The sequence below is a fragment of the Sprattus sprattus genome (assembly GCF_963457725.1).
Source record: "Sprattus sprattus genome assembly, chromosome: 6".
NCBI classification, from domain to species: domain Eukaryota; kingdom Metazoa; phylum Chordata; class Actinopteri; order Clupeiformes; family Clupeidae; genus Sprattus; species Sprattus sprattus.
In genome coordinates this window covers 22016629-22035503 of record NC_137925.1, presented here as the reverse complement: position 1 = coordinate 22035503, position 18875 = coordinate 22016629, and the positions used below count along the sequence as shown (strand labels likewise).

Genomic DNA, 18875 nt, shown 5'->3' with positions numbered 1-18875 from the left:
TAGTTCGGGCATCACACATAGGTTTATCACAATGCTTGACAACTTGGGTTGCTTGATAAGATTCTACAAATAGACCAACCAGGAATGTTGATGTCAGTGACTGGTTGACTGGTCAGTGTATTCATTCTGATCCATGAAGCCAAGTAAATGAAAACTAATAATTTTAAGTGCAGGAAGTGGACACACTCACAGCCTGACGCCCCAGCTCCTGTTCAACTTTATCCAGGCTTTTCCGCTTGCTGGCGGCTGAGAACAAGGCTGTGGCATATCATCCTTCAACTCCATAGACTTGAGTGGGGAGGGGGGGGCTGCAGCAACCAATCAAAACCCACAGCTCAGAAACAACTTACGTTCATTTTACAACGTACATGTAGGCTACTATGCAACAATTTAGGCACGTAAGCATCCACACATCAAGTTGGATGGCTACAAGGTCTATCTTCGAGCACTGCGAGATTAAAAGTTCTTGCCAAACAGGTCATAATAAACATAATAAACTTCAGCATTTCAATTATAATCATGAGGGCAAAGAAGTGAAATGCAACAAGCACAATGTTGACACTAAGGCTTAACGTTACTGCCAGTGCCTGCGATATTGCAGTGGCAACGCCTCTCTCCGAACTATCTTTTTTTTTTAAACACACACATACACAAGCAACGAAAGTCATCGTCTGTCTTACCTGCACTGCAATTTTAGTTGAATTGATCAAAGGTTTGGCGGACACATGCGTCTACGGGTAAACAGCTGTGCTAATGTCAACTCCACTTAAGAAGACTTCACTAACTTCTTCCTTTCCTATTTTACACGTGAATAGCTAGTCAACATCGTAGGTGCATACCGCCACCTACTGTACGAAAACTCACTTTTTTTATCTGTAGAATTTTTGACCTTAACCCTAACCCTACCCCTTTTTGAAGATGAGAACTGAAATGTGACATCCGCTCAGATATTTTGCCAAGACGCTCTGAATAGAGCACAGAGGCATTGACCTGTCTCTTGAACTTGGCTGATCTGCATCTGTGACACATTCACCCATGCAGTTGTCTGATGACCTGATTCAAGGCTTTGCCAAACAACAAACCTGTCTGAGGAACTCTTTGTAGACTTGTGACTTTGTGTCAACATATCATATAACATCCTATTGGGGCACAAAGGTTTCCATGTTTTCTGAACTATTTTTAAGTTTCGAGGGGTGGCTTTCTGTTGTACACACAAAAAAAACTGACCTGAGAAATCTAGAATTCCTCATGAGAATACATGTGCCCCTAAGGGCTGGTTAATTAGCACAGCAACTGTGAACTGAAATTAAATGAACACACAAGGAAACATAATTGGGATATTTAACCTAATATTTCCATGTCTATTACTATGTAACATTTATATTTTATTCCAAAGGCTATACATTTCGCAAAGCTGGATAAAATCTGATTACTTTCTTGACTATGTTGATATGTTACACTACTAACCTAAATCCAACGCAGAACGTCCAGACCACAACAAAAAGATGAAGTTGTGAGTGGAGTGCCAAGCTTAGCCCTTCACCAAGAACCAATGACTTTAACAGAGCTACGGAAGGTTTCTGTGAATTGGAAGGACAACAAGAGGAATATGTCTTGGTGAGTCCTACAGCAAGCATAGATGAGGAACTCAGAGGCACATGGGTTTATGGGAACCCCATCACCCCCCATAAATGAAAATGTGTAATCCTGTGTCATTAAAAAATTTAATAGCAGCTCTACCAACCTTTTCCTATTTCAGTGCCCTTGCCAGTGAATATATCTCTTCTATCATATTTTTTTCCTGCAGTCCTCATAATTTTCTGCAAAGGAAAAAAAAAAACCTTAGCGCAAACACCAGACCGTAATCAATAAAAATCCTAAACCTTTTGAAAATACTCTGTGTAATCTGTCTTTGAAGTGCACAGGGGAAGCATTGCGTTATCACAAATGCAGGACAATATTAGTTTACATGTAACCCATCAACCCATGATGTTGGATCCTGTAATCTGAAGGCAGCACCTTGACAAGAAAAATACAAATGGACTGTATATTCTCCGGAGTTGCATCAAATACGTGCTTAATTTTGTGCGCTAGGTGGCACCAAAATGGCGTTTCTGGACAGTGATGCAGAACAGATGACGTCAATCTCCCTGATCACACATTCCACTCGGCTAGCTACTGTACATAGCCGGGTCGGGTTTTGGCGTGCAAGGAAACGAACCTGGGTTGAGCCCTAGTACGTTTCAGCCAATTCCAAATCAGTATTGTACATTCGTTCTCTCGGCTATTTGAGTTAACACCGTGTTTTTGGCAGATTAAACAAATGACGCTTCATTTTATTAGGACTAATTCGGAGGAATTCATTCTCGCGTAATGATTAGCCTACTAGCAAACGCATGACGTGAGGTAATTTAGACTACTTGTCATTTCAATAATTTACTAAGATCGTTGTCGTTTGTGTTAACTGCAACCTACAGTTCTACTTATCATCATGGACGAGAAGACATTCACGAAAGAAGTGGATCAATGGATTGAACAACTGAACGAGTGCAAGCAGCTGTCAGAAAACCAAGTCAAAATATTATGTGAAAAGGTAAGGATTTAAGCATTTTCTGATGGTGTGAATACATATTGATGATCGTTATTCTAGTTTAACCCGTTTCTCGCTTCTGTCGTCAACCTTATTTCCAGGGGCTTGTAGGATATCCGAAGATGGCGGTGACCGACTGTTATTATTATTGGCTGTCAGCACCGCCATGAATGTAGCCATTGGTTGTTGACTGAGAAGTTCGGCCAGCAACCGCAGCTCACTAGCATAACCTTATCCAGTTTTACGAACCCCGAGCCTTTTGATACATTGTTAATAACCTAATAACTTACATTCTTGAAACAATGTAACGTTTGCTTGTTTAGTTCAACAGTCAGTTCTGCTGAATGCGCAGCTCGTCCGACTGGTGCTGATGGTCGCATATTTAATAAATTGTCTAGACTATTTTGGTGACGCGACAGTCAGAAAGAGGTCAGAGACTTTTCAGGTCTTTATCTAAGATTAGGATGGACCGTATTGTAGACCAGGGAAAATATGATAACCCAGCAACAAAAATAAGTACACATACAGAGTCAGTGCGACCCTACTGGACTGCAGCCGAAAGCATATTTTGCATCCTTGTGAAATATGCCTATGGGCCTCACCAGGCATAGAATCTACAAAACTATTTTGTGGATCAGTATGATTAATTGCTAATATTTAAACTATGCCATTTGGCATTTGGGCTATACTGTCATTCTCAGTTCTATTTAATTAATTATCGTTTTCTTTTAAATTAAGTAGTATCTCAACGAACCAGTGAAACGTGCAGAAACTCAGTGTCCTGTGGACACATTGATGTGAGGTGTCCCCACTGGCACGTCTCCCTGGGCATCAGCAGTTCCGATGGGGCACTGTTTGTAACAAGTGTGTATTAATGAGCTGACCCCGTAACCCACTAATGCGGCCTCGTCAAATTCTTACTCCGGATATTTTCACCCCTCCCATCCACTACAGGCTAAGGAGATTTTAACGAAGGAGTCCAATGTGCAGGAGGTGAGATGCCCCGTCACGGTATGTGGCGATGTCCACGGCCAGTTCCACGACCTCATGGAGCTGTTCAAGATCGGAGGGAAGTCCCCCGACACCAACTACCTGTTCATGGGCGACTATGTGGACAGAGGCTATTACTCTGTGGAAACAGTCACGCTCCTGGTGTCTCTCAAGGTGAAACTTGGCTGTCTCACACAGTATGCGGTTTACAAGTGATTTTGTTCCCCGTTAATCCTTTGTGGGCCTCCGCAGGGATCACACATATGCTGTTGCACATTCTGTAGCTCTCTGACCTGGAGGCGGTATTACTGTAAAGTTCTCCACCTAAATTAGGTCAACCTAGGTCTGGTTTTCTTGCATTTTTGCGGGGGTGAAGGTTCCTCACAGTTGGCCCTAACTGAACTTGCACTGTTTCAGCTGTGACATGAGATATGTTTTGGTGTTTTTTTTTTTTTACCTGCTTCACCTGGGGGTGAATGGGAGGTGGGGTGATATTTGAATAATCCCAGATTAACATTCCTTGGGAGTTAACAGTCTGCCTTTTTATGATCATTGTTGCCCGGTATACATCCTAACCTTTACAGGCTCCATTGCCTGCTATGAGTTGAATGAAAAGTATTCTGTTTGACTGTGTCTCAGTACTCTTGGGCTCAATATTTGTGTTAAAAAAAAAAAAACATGGTTCCAGATGTTTCCAGCGCAAGCTTGGAAATGTGGCCCTGGTCTATTTTTAGGGCGCAGGCTTCGTAAAACATAACCAAAGCGAACACAGAGACTTCAGTGCAGGCCCAGAACTCTGTGGCATGAGAAGAGGGAGTCAGAGAGATTCTTTCCACACAAGGTCTTTTGCACATGCCAGATCGGCGCTTTGATCAGTGGCGCCGTTTTAGTGGTTTTGACTTGTTGCTATAGTGACCAAAATATCTGAAACAATAGGTGGCATCTGTGGAGAACCACTTCCAAATCTCAAATTCATGTTGTCAATCTTAATCTGAGTGAAATTTATGAAGTTGCATGACCACTCTTTTTTGTCTTTAAGATTTCACTTTATTAATTCTTAGTTATTACATTTTTTTTTTTTTTCAGGTTCGCTACCCTGAGAGAATCACCATCCTTCGGGGGAACCACGAGAGCAGACAGATCACACAGGTGTATGGCTTCTATGACGAGTGCTTGAGAAAGTACGGAAATGCAAATGTTTGGAAATACTTCACAGACCTGTTTGATTACCTGCCTCTCACCGCGTTAGTTGACACACAGGTGAGCTTCAGACTAAACTGGCATCGACCGTTTGACCGTTTTATGAGCCCCACTTTCTGTGGTATGAAGCAACGAAAGGAGCACCGTCTTAGTCCTATATTTGTACTTTAATTGTTATTGTCTGAAGTGTAATGACCCGTAGAATGTTTATGTCAATGGTATTTGTCATATACTGTTTGTGTAGTGATCCATAGTGAGAAGTGTTCATGAGGGTTCAGTATTTACTTGCTTCTTACATATGCCACTAAACCAGGCCTGTACTATGTTTAATTATTCTCAGCAGTGTTTCACGTGTTGCTTGCACAAATAAAGTTCAATTGGACCTAGAATCATGCAGAATTCAAATGTCTTTTGTTAATACAATGAAGTTCAAGATGCAACCTGTGGAGGGTGGGGGATTCAAATATGCTTGTAGCATTCTTAAAAGTTTGGGAACGCTGGCTGGGTTGCTTGTAAAATGAAAATCCAGGAATGAATCAAGCCTTAGGGTCAAACCCTAACCACACTGTCTCTCAGTCTTTTCTTTTTCTGTTATGTTGGTGTAGATCTTCTGCCTCCATGGAGGTCTGTCTCCCTCTATTGACACGCTGGACCATATCAGAGCTCTTGACCGCATTCAGGAGGTCCCTCATGAGGTAACGTATGCCCTTAGCCATGGGACATAAAACACTGTGTGGGTTTTACTCATGTATTGATTGCATGTCCTTCAAACCAGTTCACAGCGTGAAGGTCAAGCTCCTCAGGAAACAGTAGTTCATGTTTCTGCTCTGCTAAGAGAATATGTAGGGCATTGCTTTGTGGACTGAATGAGGATGATGATTGAGTGGGCTGCCACCATGCTTAGTTTTTAAAGAAGATGGAGAAATTAAAGAACCCTGCTTCCATATTAGAGACTCCTTAATGTTGTTTGGTTTCTGGTGGAAAATGTTTGGTCTTAACCGGAGAAAGCCCACTAGTGTGTAATGGGTGGGCTCATATGACTTTGATGTTCTACCCTCTCGCTCAAAAATGGCGAGTAATCAATAAATCGAGATGGTTGGCATATAGATATAATTTCACATAAAGTGGACTGTACACTTTCTCTTTTTCAAACTCAACTAGTTTGGGCCCCTGAGCGTCTCCTCCATCTTGACAACCCTGTTTTGTTGCTATAGGGTCCCATGTGCGACTTGCTGTGGTCAGACCCCGATGACCGCGGAGGTTGGGGTATTTCACCCCGTGGTGCCGGATACACATTTGGGCAGGACATTTCAGAGACCTTCAACCATGCCAATTGCCTGACTCTGGTCTCAAGGGCTCACCAGCTGGTGATGGAGGTGAGCGGCTGAGTTGAACCAGTGGGAGGGAGATGAGCCAAAAATAAAGAAATGCTCATGTGCACCCGGATCAGTTTTACAGCGTTATTGTTCAAATAATCTCTTGTCTCTTTCTTTCTCTATCTCTGTCTCTGTCTCTCTGTCTTTCTCTCTCTCCCTCTCTCCCCCTCTTTCTTTCCCTCCTCTAGGGCTATAACTGGTGCCATGAACGAAACGTGGTGACTATTTTCAGTGCGCCTAATTATTGTTACCGCTGTGGTAATCAGGCAGCTATCATGGAACTGGATGACACGCTTAAGTATTCCTTGTAAGTCCAGCCTCTCCTCCCCAGCATGTTTTGTCAGTCAGAACAGTCAGAACAAAACACAGTTTTTACAAATTTAGCAGTTCAGTGATACATTTGAATTGTTATTCTATTCAGTTGTCATTTAATTTCATACTTGAATACAGATAGAGCTGTTTGATGTATTTTTAATTGTTGTTATTTTTGTTTACTCTCTCAGCCTGCAGTTTGATCCTGCTCCTCGGAGAGGGGAGCCCCACGTTACCCGCCGCACCCCTGACTACTTCCTGTAAAGATCCTGAGAACCGAAAAAGTATTCGCCATTGATGCAGTTCACCCTAAATCACATTAGGACAAGGCCAACGACATCAATATTCAATAAATATTTCCATGGACCAAAGTGTGTGCCATGTTCATTAAACATCTGCAAAAGAAGCCACCACGCAAGTCGATCACAAAAGTTAACAATATTGCCCTCTGCATGATCGGATAATCGTATTTTATTCCAAAATCGCTTTCGTTACGTCAAGACAATGAAACATGGTGGTCCCTGCTGGTTAGGAAGATGTTTTTAATTTTGTGATTTTTACTGTCAGGGCGTAAGGTGTTGGGGTGGCCTCTATGAATTCATATTCAAATACCCTTAGATAAATGCTTCAGTCTGAATACTGTTGGGATGTTGTGCTGAATAGAAACTACTTTGCCATGTAAGTTAGTGGCAGCTCCTCTGCATGGCTTTTCGAAGATTTTTACAATAACAGAGGGATTTCTGTGAAGGGAGGGGACACTGAGACTGGGTTACATGCTTTTTTCCCTTTTTTCCGCACTTGTTTCGCACCTGTCGGTTTAATTTTGATGACTGTATGATGTTTTGTAGAGCAGGATTATCATAAATATTATTTTATATTTAACACCGGCTTAAAGTTGCTGCAGCTTTCTTTTTCTCTGTCACGGCTTCTATTCCATTCAGCTGTATAGGTATTCCAAGACGAGGTCTAAATTATTTGTTTATTTCTTTGTTAAAGCCTGTTTGGGAGACTTCAGCACTTAAATAAAGACTGGGGTTACTCCACATGAAATGTTGTGTGTGCGTGTTTCATGTTGAACAGTTTACTGCCAGAACAGAAGTTCCAGAGACACATTGAATTTCACAGGTATAGCCTGGAGGGCTGTGTGATTATACATAGCATAATAATAAGTAGAGGTAGCAGAGACTCATAAACCAATATTCAAACAAAGTATAAACTACTGCTACACACATGCTTTCCCAGAGCTGAAATTAAGGGACATTATTATAAACAAAAATATATATTTTATCAGTTCTGGTTATCGAATAGAAGCCATCCTTGTAAAAGGTGCATGCCTAATGAGGAGATCAAGATGGTTCACACAATAGTGCCTGAATCTGAATCATCCCAATGTAATAACTTCGCAGTGCATGGAGGATAATTCATGAGCGTAATTGTGTATTAAAGTGTGATCAAGTAGTAACCAGCTTTGTCAGATTGATATAAAAGCTTGCTTTTGTGCATTTCAGGTTACATACGTATACATTGAGGATTTTCCGATTTAAAAAAAAAAACTTAAGTATGTACAGTATATCTCTGTGCAAATCTTTTGGACGTAAAAATGGATGTTGTAAGCACACAACCACAAATCAGATAAAGTTGGGATGGTATGTTAAATTAAAACTGAAAGCAGTGATTTGTAAATTATCTTTGATCTGTATTACATTGAAAGCAATACAACAGCACATTATTTGATGTTTTACCTCACGCATTTTATTGTCTTTTTTTCAAAGTAAACACTTCAATTTCGTTTCTTGCAACATATTTCAAAAAAAGTTGGGACAGTAAAGCATTTATCACTTTGTAATGTTGCCATTCCTTTTCACAACACTTTCAAAATGTGCCACACATACTAAGTTGGGGACAAGTCAGGACTGCAGGCAGGCCAGTCCACCACCCACACATCCTTCTTCCTCAGCCATGCCTTTGAAATGTGTGCAGAATGTGGTTTTGCATTGTCTTGTTGAAATATGCATGGGCTTCCCTGGAAAGAATGTCATCTTGAATGCAGGATACGTATGTTGCTCCAAAATCTCTATGTACTTTTTGGCATTAAAGGTGCCAACACAGAGTGTAAGTTAACTTTGCCAAGGGCACTGACACAACCCCATACAATGACAGACCCTGGCTTTTGGACTTGTTGCTGGTAACAGTCTGAATGGTCCTTTTCCTCTTTGGTCCGGGACAAACAGCGTCCATTTATTCCAAAAAAGAAAAATGCTGATTCGTCTGAACACAATACACATTTGCACTGTGTGACGGTCCATCCCAGATTCCTCCGAGCCCGGAGAAGTCGATGGTGCTTCTGGACACGGTTTCTTTGAGAAACATTGTTTTTGAACATTTCAATTATTTGCTCACACATTTGTGGCGATCCTCTGTGCTCCTAAAGGACTAGGTCTGGATACTGCTTTTGTACCTCATTACTACCCTTTACTACCCTAAGTTTACCAGACAAAACATGAAATATCTTGTGTTGATACTGTCTTCAATGAAATACAAGTCAAGGTCAATTTATAAATCACTGCCTTCTTTTTTTATTAGCATTTTCCATATCTTTCCAACTTTTTCTGATTTGGGGTTGTAGTTGCTTCTTAGATGGGCCACTAGACCAGGCCTGTATTCATGTCGAATTATTCTCAGCAGTGTTTCACTTGTTGCTTGCACAAATTATGTTTAATTGGACATAGAATCGTGCAGAATTCAAATGTCTTTTGTTAATATAATGCAATATGCAGTCTATTTGGGGTGGGGGATTTAGGTATGCTTATAGTCCTGTAACCAAAATTGAACCACAACACATCTTGTCACTCAAGTGTCGCCGACTGTGTCCACTAGATGGAGCTCAGTGATAGAACCATTATCAGTGAACACGTCACTACTGCAGTGGCTGCGTGTTAAAGTAGGACCTTTATGACACCTTTGGCGCTCCTATCAAGGTAGCAGATTAATAAGGACCTTGTCATAAACTGTATCTGACATATTTCCAGACTGTAGATAAGGGTATCTGCAACTTGCCCTCAAAACTGCCCTTGAACATTGCCCCCATTGCAACTCTTCTTGAGCATGAAAGTGATCCTTGAATCTCTGAGTTACTATCCAGTTAAATCTTAAACACTGTGGCCATTGAGTTAATCAACAATGTCTATGTATTTTTTGTGATAGCATACCTCGCATATTATCTAAAAACATAGTTCTTAATGCATCTCATATTCATTCTGTTTTCAAAGAAAAGGCACAGTCATCCCCAGCAGCCTGCTCGAACGAATGTGCAAAATCACTTGATTTATTCACAGTAAGATGAATAAGTCATTGGTGTGGGTTGCATAAAACATAACATATTATAAACATACATATGTGTATCTGCCATTTTCTCCTTTTCCAACCCTGTGTGTCTAAACAGAATGGGGAACTGTTGTAACTATTGACCCCTAGTCTAGACGCCATTGTGGTATGAACACTGTGGAGTCAAGCAGTATGACTTCCTCAAAAGCAATGCTGAGCATGCAAGCACCTAGTTAAAAAAAAAATAAAGACATGTCGTTATGCAGACTATGAAAATGAACTAACCTAAATTCAACTCCAAACAAGGCATCAGCCTTAAGTCTTAAGGACAAAACTAAACAGTGGTACAAAGACTGTCTGGACAGTAATTAAGTCATATCCTGCAAAATGAAGTCCACAATAGTATATTCTGATAAAGAAATTATTTGATTAAGTGTGAGTAGTTATCAGTAGTCCCTGAGCAGTCGCCTCTCAGAAAAGTGGTGTGAAATGCACCAACAACAGGGGAGTCGATGCCACATGATAACAAAATAAAAGTCCCCATTGTGGATCCAGTTATTTCTAGTTCTTCGAGACAATAAAATAAAAAAACTCAAATTACAGCTATTTATAGGATGGTATTCTTCCAACAGTGCCAATTGTACTATTTTATATCAGGTATTGTGCGACAAATGATACGCATAGTAACATTGGACAGGAAGTAACCATATTGAACCTATTAACGCTTGCTTCACCTATCACTCATAAGTAGCCTACCAATAAGCTCCCTTGAGCGATAGGCTACAGGGATCACTTGTGGGCTCCCGTGATTGTGATAGACAAGGATTTTTAACAACGTAAGTAGCTAGATTTGTCTTCATATTTTTCTAAAAATGTATTTGTTCTCTCGACTATTTTAATTAGCTTACTCGTTCTAAAGCAAACGCCAGACTGTTGGCTGTCATCAAGTAGATTGAGGATGTGGCAGGCAGCGGTTGAAATAGAATTTGCACAGCTGGAGTGTGTCAGATGGTTCAGCTAACAGGCTGTTAATAGGCTACGTGTTTGCAGTTAATAACATCTGGATGAGGCACCATCGCAGGGTGTAATCCCATTGATGCTTTTGGTTTTGTGCAGCAACAGCGCTGAACATATCAAACGCTGGACTTCTAGCAAATGGAGGGTTCCTCCATTTGCTCAGTGGATATGACGAAATGCTCAGAAATTGTATTTGAACGAAAAAATCATCAGTGTACTATGCGGATACGTTGTTGCATCATTTGCTTCATTGTTCTGTCAGTTCTAATTCTCGTGAGGCTGCTGTTGATCTTGTTCTGTCAAGAAACGCGCCTAACTCTAAACCTGATGGATTAACGTTCTACGATTGAACTCACCTCTGGGTTAATATGTAGCTACAAACTCACAGGATTGGTTAAGAAATGGGCTGGGAATAGGGGTAAACATTATCAGGGTTCAACTCCGTTTGAAGTTCATTCTAACGATGGCAAAGGGTCTGGTTATGTTTAATAGTAGGTTAGACCTACGTTAAATGCGTTATTTTATCCTACGTTGCATGACTGAACAATCTTACTACAGCATGTTAATAATGCAGCAACCTATACAGTGATTGGAAATCGTGTTGGTTGTTTGAACGTGTTTGTGGGGTTTTTGTTCTTCATCTCACGGAAAATAAATTGTTCATAGTGATGCTTCGCAAGGCATACGCGCTAACGAAAGTTGTCTCGTGAGAAACCCATGGACATTAATTACATTTAAAGAGACAGCAGCTCCCCTCTCACCATTCAGTTGTCTGGACTGGAATGCTCGTTTTGTTGTCGCTCGTGCAGCCATGTTTGGTGCCATTTCAGGCTAAATTGCATCATGTTGCAGACTCGAAAGCAATTTTTGTCGTTAATATAACCTCTCCAAGGCATATAACCTGCGTATTCAAAAGGCTTTATGCCACCACATGCATGATAAGCAAATACATGTTTAAATGGCTTTATTGAAAGCTCTATTAGATTGCTGCTTAAGTAGACTTCTTGCCTGAACTGTCTGAAATCTGAATAGATTGTGTAGCCTTCTTTCTCTCTCTTTCTTTATTTTTTTTGACACATCGGGGGTTTTCTTCTCTACCCGGGTCTAGCCTTTATCTCAAAGTCAAACCGATTATCGTCACTGAAGAAATCGTATTGAGATACCCTTTGCGGACCAAGCTATTGAATATATGGGTTTATGCAAAACACTGCAAATAGGCCTACTCATTAGGGGGGATCCTATGTGGGTATAGCCTTGTTGCATCACAGTGTCGCAGAACCAGAATAACCTACTAACTGTGTATTGGCTAGAAAGACTACGTGTTGTGAGGAGGCAAAGAAGGCATGTTGACCCAAGCCGTTTGGGGGTGATCTGAATATTCGGCAGCGGTTATGTGCACTCCAGAAAGCCCTTTGGCTTGTCTGCGGTTTCCATAGCAACTTTATGCTGACTCAGCAGAGGTGTGTGCTAATCTTTTAGTGGAATCCAACCCTGTGAGTTATACACAGGTCATCCGAAAGGTTTTAGGGGTTGACAAGAATGAAATGTCACTTCGACTTGGCCCTTGAGAGAGAGAGAGAGATTTTTGACTGACAAGTGCTCTTTAGACTCCACTGAGGGATAATGTGTAAAATGCAATATCCCATGAGACCCACACAAAACAGCATGTGCAACACTGTCCGATCCTTAAGGTAATGCAGACAAATATACAACAGTTTTTAAAACCCTTCAGTGCCAGAGACCCTGAGGCAGGCCCAACTGAACTAGGTCTTCTCGTCAAATTTAAGTAGTTATGCTGTGACAAAACATGCATGTAAATATGACTGTGACGATAATTATAATACACATTTTGGTTTGAAAAATGACCATGCCTTGTGGATGAATTAATGATGTGTTCTTCTGTTTTCTGTGTTATGACCTATAGTAACTGGCCATCACAATGTATATTCTACATGTCAGTAGAACATGTGCTTTCAGTTTTCATTTTAGTGTGTTGGTGGGCAGGCGTAACTGAAATAGCTTCAGTAAATTTGATTGTGAAACTTCAGAGAGAGACTTTATGATATGATGTGAAGTGTTATGACCTACACTAACTGGCCATCACAATTCATATTCTACATGTCTTATCGGGCTTTCAGTTTTCATTTTAGTGTGTGGGTGGGCATATGTGTCAGGGGTATAGACTAACTGCAATTTCCTGAGTTTATAGTCAACACTCTTGGCTTTACATTTACACATTACAATTCTACGTATGTTCCTTATACTATAACCGGACTGTTGGTGCTTGGAGTGGGAAGAGGGCTGTCATCTTACATTGCTGATTCTTTCTAGGTTTTACTCATCCAAACCTTTATCTTTGTTGCAATAGTGGTACAGGTGGAAGATAAGTCGTTTGGTAATCGGAAGGTTTCTAGTTCGATTCCCCACTTCTCGTTACCAAGTGTGTAACTGTCCTGGAGCAAGACACTGAACCCCTAAAACTGCTTCTAAAGTATAAATGCAATTTCCTTGTAAGTTGCTTTGGATAAAATCGTCTGCTAAATTACTAAATGTAAATGTAATGTCTTGCCCTCCATAGAGCAACATGGCAGCGGAGCTCTCCTCATCCATCAACATCAAGGAGCCGCGGTGGGACCAGAGCACCTTCATGGGGAGGGCCAAACACTTCTTCACCGTCACAGATCCCCGGAACATCCTTCTATCCAATGATCAACTGGAAAAAGCTCGCGTGATTATCCATAACTACAAGTAAATAATTAACCAGAACCGGAGCAAATCTTTTTTCCATTTACACTGTAGTTGAGCAGGAAGATGCACAAAATAACTGGAAATGTGTTGACCTAGATGTTTGTTTGTTTGTTTGTTTGTTTATTCATTCACTCCAGGCAAGGGATTGTCACTCCAGGTCTCACAGAGGATGAGCTTTGGAAAGCCAAGTACATTTTTGACTCTGCGTTTCACCCGGACACAGGAGAAAAGATGATTCTGATTGGTCGAATGTCCGCTCAGGTCCCAATGAACATGACCATCACCGGGTGCATGATGACATTCTACCAGTGAGCAAAATATGCTTAAAAGCACTCTTGCCTAGTACCTTTATTGTTTAATCGTACAGCAAGATGTTCATTATTTACACTGTAAGAGCAGAACATTGTCCTCAATCTCCATTGCCATGCTTATGCTGCATATACTGTATTAATAACCTTCAGCTAATCAGTGTAGTAGCTACACATGGACAGGGCCTTCATTAGTTACTATGCCTTCCAATTAGTCATGCATAAGCCACGCCATTCTGATTCTGATTCATTCCATCTTGATTTCCATTTAGAACAACTCCAGCTGTGGTGTTCTGGCAGTGGATCAATCAGTCCTTCAATGCAATAGTGAACTACACCAATAGGAGTGGAGATGCTCCCATTACGGTTAAGTAAGTGGACATTAATTCTTGCAATGGTGTATTTCAGTCTCATGTCCGGTCTGAAACATACATAAACTAATCCTTAACCTCTCATTTGTAGTCAGCTTGGAACAGCCTATGTGTCTGCAACTACTGGGGCGGTTTTCACTGCTTTAGGACTTAATGCTCTATCAAAGGTATTTTCAATGTCATTCAAATTATTTTACATTTTTGTTATTTTGATATTATTTATCATGTATTTAACTGTTATGCACATGTTCTGATATGACAAAGACTAGGAGGGAGACCTGGGTCTAAATATGTATTGTGTACTTCTCAAGTTCTTTGAATAGCTGTTGTGGAAAGAAGTTTATCTTCACAAGCAGTACTCGCCTATTTGTTTAGATTTTTTGTAGCTTTATCTTATCTTTCAGCAAGGAACATCCTTGCCCTCACTCTGTGAAACATAAGTGCTCTTTTTCTAGGTATTTTTTGTGCTGGGAAGTTGTGGGTGGGCTTGATTGGCCAACATATTTTAATTAAGCATCATTTTTTGCACATCAAGGGATGTTGCATCATTTCAGATAAAACATTACATAGGACCTATTATGCTCCTTTTTAATGGTCGTAATCACATTTTTGGGGTTTACTAGAATAGATTTACATGCTTCAATGTACCAAAAATACATTATTTTTCATGTATATTTCTATTCACCCTCTGTCTAAAACGCTCTTTTTGAGAACCTGTGGCTTGCCATGAGCCAAGAGGCAGTGGCAGCCCCTATAGGACACCAGGGCCTCCTCAGAATAAAATGACTTGAGATGTGAAAATATCTTTAACAATAGCAACACGTAGAATACATTTTAATGAAACATTTCGCGTTACAACATTTCAATTTGAGTATATTCTTAATTTTAATTAAGTCGCGTATCTTATGTTATATAGTGATTATGGTGACATGAAAGGTTTCTCGTTTAACGGTACCTTATTTCAGGCCGCCAAAGGGAAACCAGGCTTGGTTTATGTCAACTTGCTGTCTCCTACAATTAAAAAAATAATAATTACACTGTGCTGACTGGACTGTAAATGAGAAAAAAATGCCCAGTTGGCGTGTAGAGGAGGCCCGGGAATGTTTGCCGTCTATGGGCGGGCAAGGGACTTCAACCTGCCTGTCTTCTCACCAATCAGAATACAAAATAGTGGCTGTCTAACATGAGCAGCTAATAAACTGAATTTCAACAAGATAGTTAGTAGTTGGTCAGAGATCATTGGTGTGGGAAGTAATGGATGCCAACTTGGTGTGGGAAGTAATGGATGCCAAAGGATTTTTTTTTGGTTGCAAAATAATTTTGCCAGGTTGCCGTTTGAGCAACAGTTAAATATTAAAGAGAAAGGGAGGCCGACACAAGATATTTAAACAGCAATAAAGCCACCCAACCTACCCAAGACTAAGACTGCATGGTGAACAGCTCCTGGCAATCCGTTGGCTCTCACGGGTTTGCAGATTTATCTTGTTTGTTTAGAGCAATTGTCAGACACGAGACACAAAATTTAAGCTATTAGGCAAAGTAAGGATTGATCGATCAAGCAGTTGCCATAAGCATCCAAAAGCACAATGGCTAGGTAGCTAAAAACCATGAGATAATGAAGAGGCTAATCAGTGTGCTGTTGTACATTTAAAAGCAAGAAGCGGCATTTCGTGGGCATCATGAATCTGCTCTTAGTCTGAACAGGAGTCATTTCATTGATCTTGTAAATTCCAGATAATTGAAAGAGAGAAGAATGTTGTACATATAGGTTGGACAGGAGCTGTTTATATCTATATATTTTTTAATACCAATCATCAAATGTTTGTGAAAGAGATTGTTACTTCGAATACCGTGTTATAAGGAGACAGCCTAGGTCTGATGTTCAGTTTGTCCAATCATTTATAATCTTGATATCCTCAATCCTACACAGCATGCATTGCAAGACATTTGTTACCTGGATTATATCGTTCTTAGGTTGATTTTTGAAACACATTTACAAATACATTTTTGAAACACACTTTGTTTTAAAGTAAGTCATGACTTTAATTATTGTGGTGAAAAATAATGTGTTAGGCCTCCTCTTTTAAATGTGTCACGCTTCGCTACTGCCTAGTGTGCTCTGATTGGTCAGCTAGGCGGGCAATACGGATTGTGTTAGAAGATTGCATCATCTTGTAACAAAGGAAAAGGGCTAAAATTTCAATAATGCATTTCAGGCAGCTGAGAAAAGTAGTTTCTGTGGGAGAGAGTTACTCCCTCTGGCGTGTACTTTGGGTTTGGAACTTGCAGACCACAAAAAAGCTGTACAACACACTAAAGGAAAGGAAAGAAACAGAAAATCATAATAGGTCCTCTTTAAGACTGATGCAAGTATGTCAAGTATGAAAACAATGTATTTTCTCTCTGTCAGCGTATCTCCCCATTGGTGGGGCGATTTGTGCCTTTTGCTGCTGTGGCTGCTGCTAACTGTATCAACATCCCTCTCATGAGGCAACGGTGAGCGGATGCATCCCAACCCTATTCACCCCCCTTACTTGACCTATGACCCCTGAAGTATCTTATACCCAGCTGATTTGAATTGCATATTGTTGGGGGTGTAATGTGTAGTGACAATGTTCTGTCATTTCTTCAAGAGAGCTGAAACATGGCATTCCAATCACAGACGAGAATGACAACAGACTAGGAGAGTCCACGAACGCCGCTCAGCAGGCCATCACACAAGTTGTGATCTCTAGAATTCTTATGGCGTCTCCTGGAATGGGTTGGTTTCCTCTTATATATAGTCCTTGTTATTCATTGTTGTTCATTGTATAGTCATTGTTATTCATTGTATAGTCATTGTTACACTGTAAATGATCAGATGTAGGAAGAATGAGTGTGTGCTTGTGTGAGATGATTTTGGTTTTTCTAAAAACAGTTATATGTTTATGTAAGTTTAGGCTTATGTATATATTATGTATGTCATAAATATTTGACAACTACTTATTTTCCTCACAGCAATCCCACCATTCCTAATGAACACATTGGAGAAGAAAGCTTTCCTGAAGGTGTGTGCGTGCAGTCAACTATACCGTCTCCCCTACACAATATATTTGGTGTGCTACCCAATAAAAGACCTTACGTGATTGTGCTTAGCCAGCTGAGAATGAACAGTGCACAAGCTCAGAAAAAAACTGCCTGCTTTCACATCTCAGAGAGTGCTTTATGGTATGGCCCTTTATACAATGGCCCTCGTGGACATGGCTCTCTTGCGAGACTGCTGATTTCCCCCTTTCTCCCTCTGTGATCTTTTCAGAGGCTCCCATGGATGAATGCTCCTATTCAAGTGGGCCTGGTGGGATTTTGGTGAGTGACCAGGGAATTGGATTGTGAACACGCCACTGATTAATGGCACTTACATTCACGGTGGTTCCAATGGCTGGTTGTGTCCAGTGTGCCGGGGAAACTGACTGCAGAGTATCTGACCTTTGAATGTGTTTGTGCCCCCCCCCCCCCCCCCCCCTTCTCTTCACAGCCTGGTGTTTGCCACTCCACTGTGCTGTGCACTGTTTCCTCAGAAGAGGTTGGTGACGTCGTACTGCATGCCTATGTATAGCAGTGTAGCAGTACAGCTCTAGTGCCTCACCTCTGCGGAACTGAAATGTTAAATAACCATGGGGAGACGACTCTTTCGTTCTTTCAAAGTCTTTTTAAAGTCATGTTTATTGACACGTTTGCTATACATTGTTAAATGATGTACATGATATATACTGTATATGGACACAGTTTTACACAGATCTCTGAAACCCAATGTTATCTGTTTTAGTTTAACCACCATGAGGAATATTATTTCTATCCCCATGCCCCCATGATAAACACCTGATTCCGGGAGAACTCAGTTTTGTCTGAGACTTAACCTTGGCATGATGAGCTGCTGCCACTCAGCTAGTGCAATTTATCAAAAATCTAAACACTCGTAGGGACATGGAAGAACACTCTGACCAAAAAACTACCAGTGAAAGGATTACAATTCAACTTTATGTAGAGCTCATTTTATCAGGGTAGATACATAAAGAACTAAAATGATATTAAAATTGAAATGTGATTCCACATCAAAACTGCAAAACTGTTACTGTATGTGAAACTGTTGTATTGGTTAACAGTGTTGAAGTAAAATCCAATTTTTACCTTAAATACTGAAAAGTAAACGGCTTACCGCCATGGCATAGTCACACACAACATTATAGTTCAGCCAAGGCCAATAAGGCAACACAACTGCAGCCGTAGCACTGCCTCAGGCTCGTTCCTGGGCTTTCTGTGACTGGCTGTGTGGGGATGTTGCTGTAAGAATGTGACTGTGGCTCTGGTCAGCGCTGGGCGTTCTGTTGTCTGATGTGTGTTTCGCTTCAATCGCTGATTTTGCGCGGTCCAATCCACAGCTCGATGTCCGTGAGCCGCCTGGAGCCCGAGTTGCAGGAGAAGATCCGCGCCAGCAACCCCGGGGTGGAGAGAGTCTACTTCAACAAAGGGCTATGAAGGGGGAAGAGAGGCCCCTCCGCCAACATCATCACTGCACTGCCATAACAATCCAGTTCAATGCCAGTCATCTCTGCAAGTTGCCAAAGTTAAATTTTCAATTTTTTTTCCCTTTCCCATCGTG

At 40.9% G+C, this 18875-nt stretch overlaps 2 protein-coding genes across 2 annotated transcripts; both read left to right on the top strand.

The window, feature by feature from the left end:
* The first annotated feature begins 2195 nt into the window (after positions 1-2195).
* Positions 2196-7518, top strand: LOC308367396 (serine/threonine-protein phosphatase 2A catalytic subunit beta isoform-like). Its single transcript, XM_080841300.1, has 8 exons — positions 2196-2236; positions 2478-2593; positions 3545-3754; positions 4667-4840; positions 5386-5475; positions 5995-6156; positions 6345-6463; positions 6660-7518. The coding sequence occupies exons 2-8, from the start codon at positions 2492-2494 to the stop codon at positions 6730-6732; spliced, it is 930 nt and encodes a 309-aa protein (XP_080697426.1). The 5' UTR covers positions 2196-2236; positions 2478-2491; the 3' UTR covers positions 6733-7518.
* Positions 7519-10584: 3066 nt separating this feature from the next.
* Positions 10585-18751, top strand: sfxn1 (sideroflexin 1; the record flags this gene model as incomplete). Its single annotated transcript, XM_080840334.1, has 11 exons — positions 10585-10628; positions 13388-13557; positions 13695-13865; positions 14138-14236; positions 14328-14403; positions 16647-16732; positions 16870-16997; positions 17234-17283; positions 17532-17581; positions 17751-17798; positions 18655-18751. Exons 2-11 carry the CDS (start codon positions 13394-13396, stop codon positions 18749-18751), a joined length of 969 nt encoding a protein of 322 aa, XP_080696460.1. The 5' UTR covers positions 10585-10628; positions 13388-13393.
* Between the last annotated feature and the right edge of the window lie 124 nt (positions 18752-18875).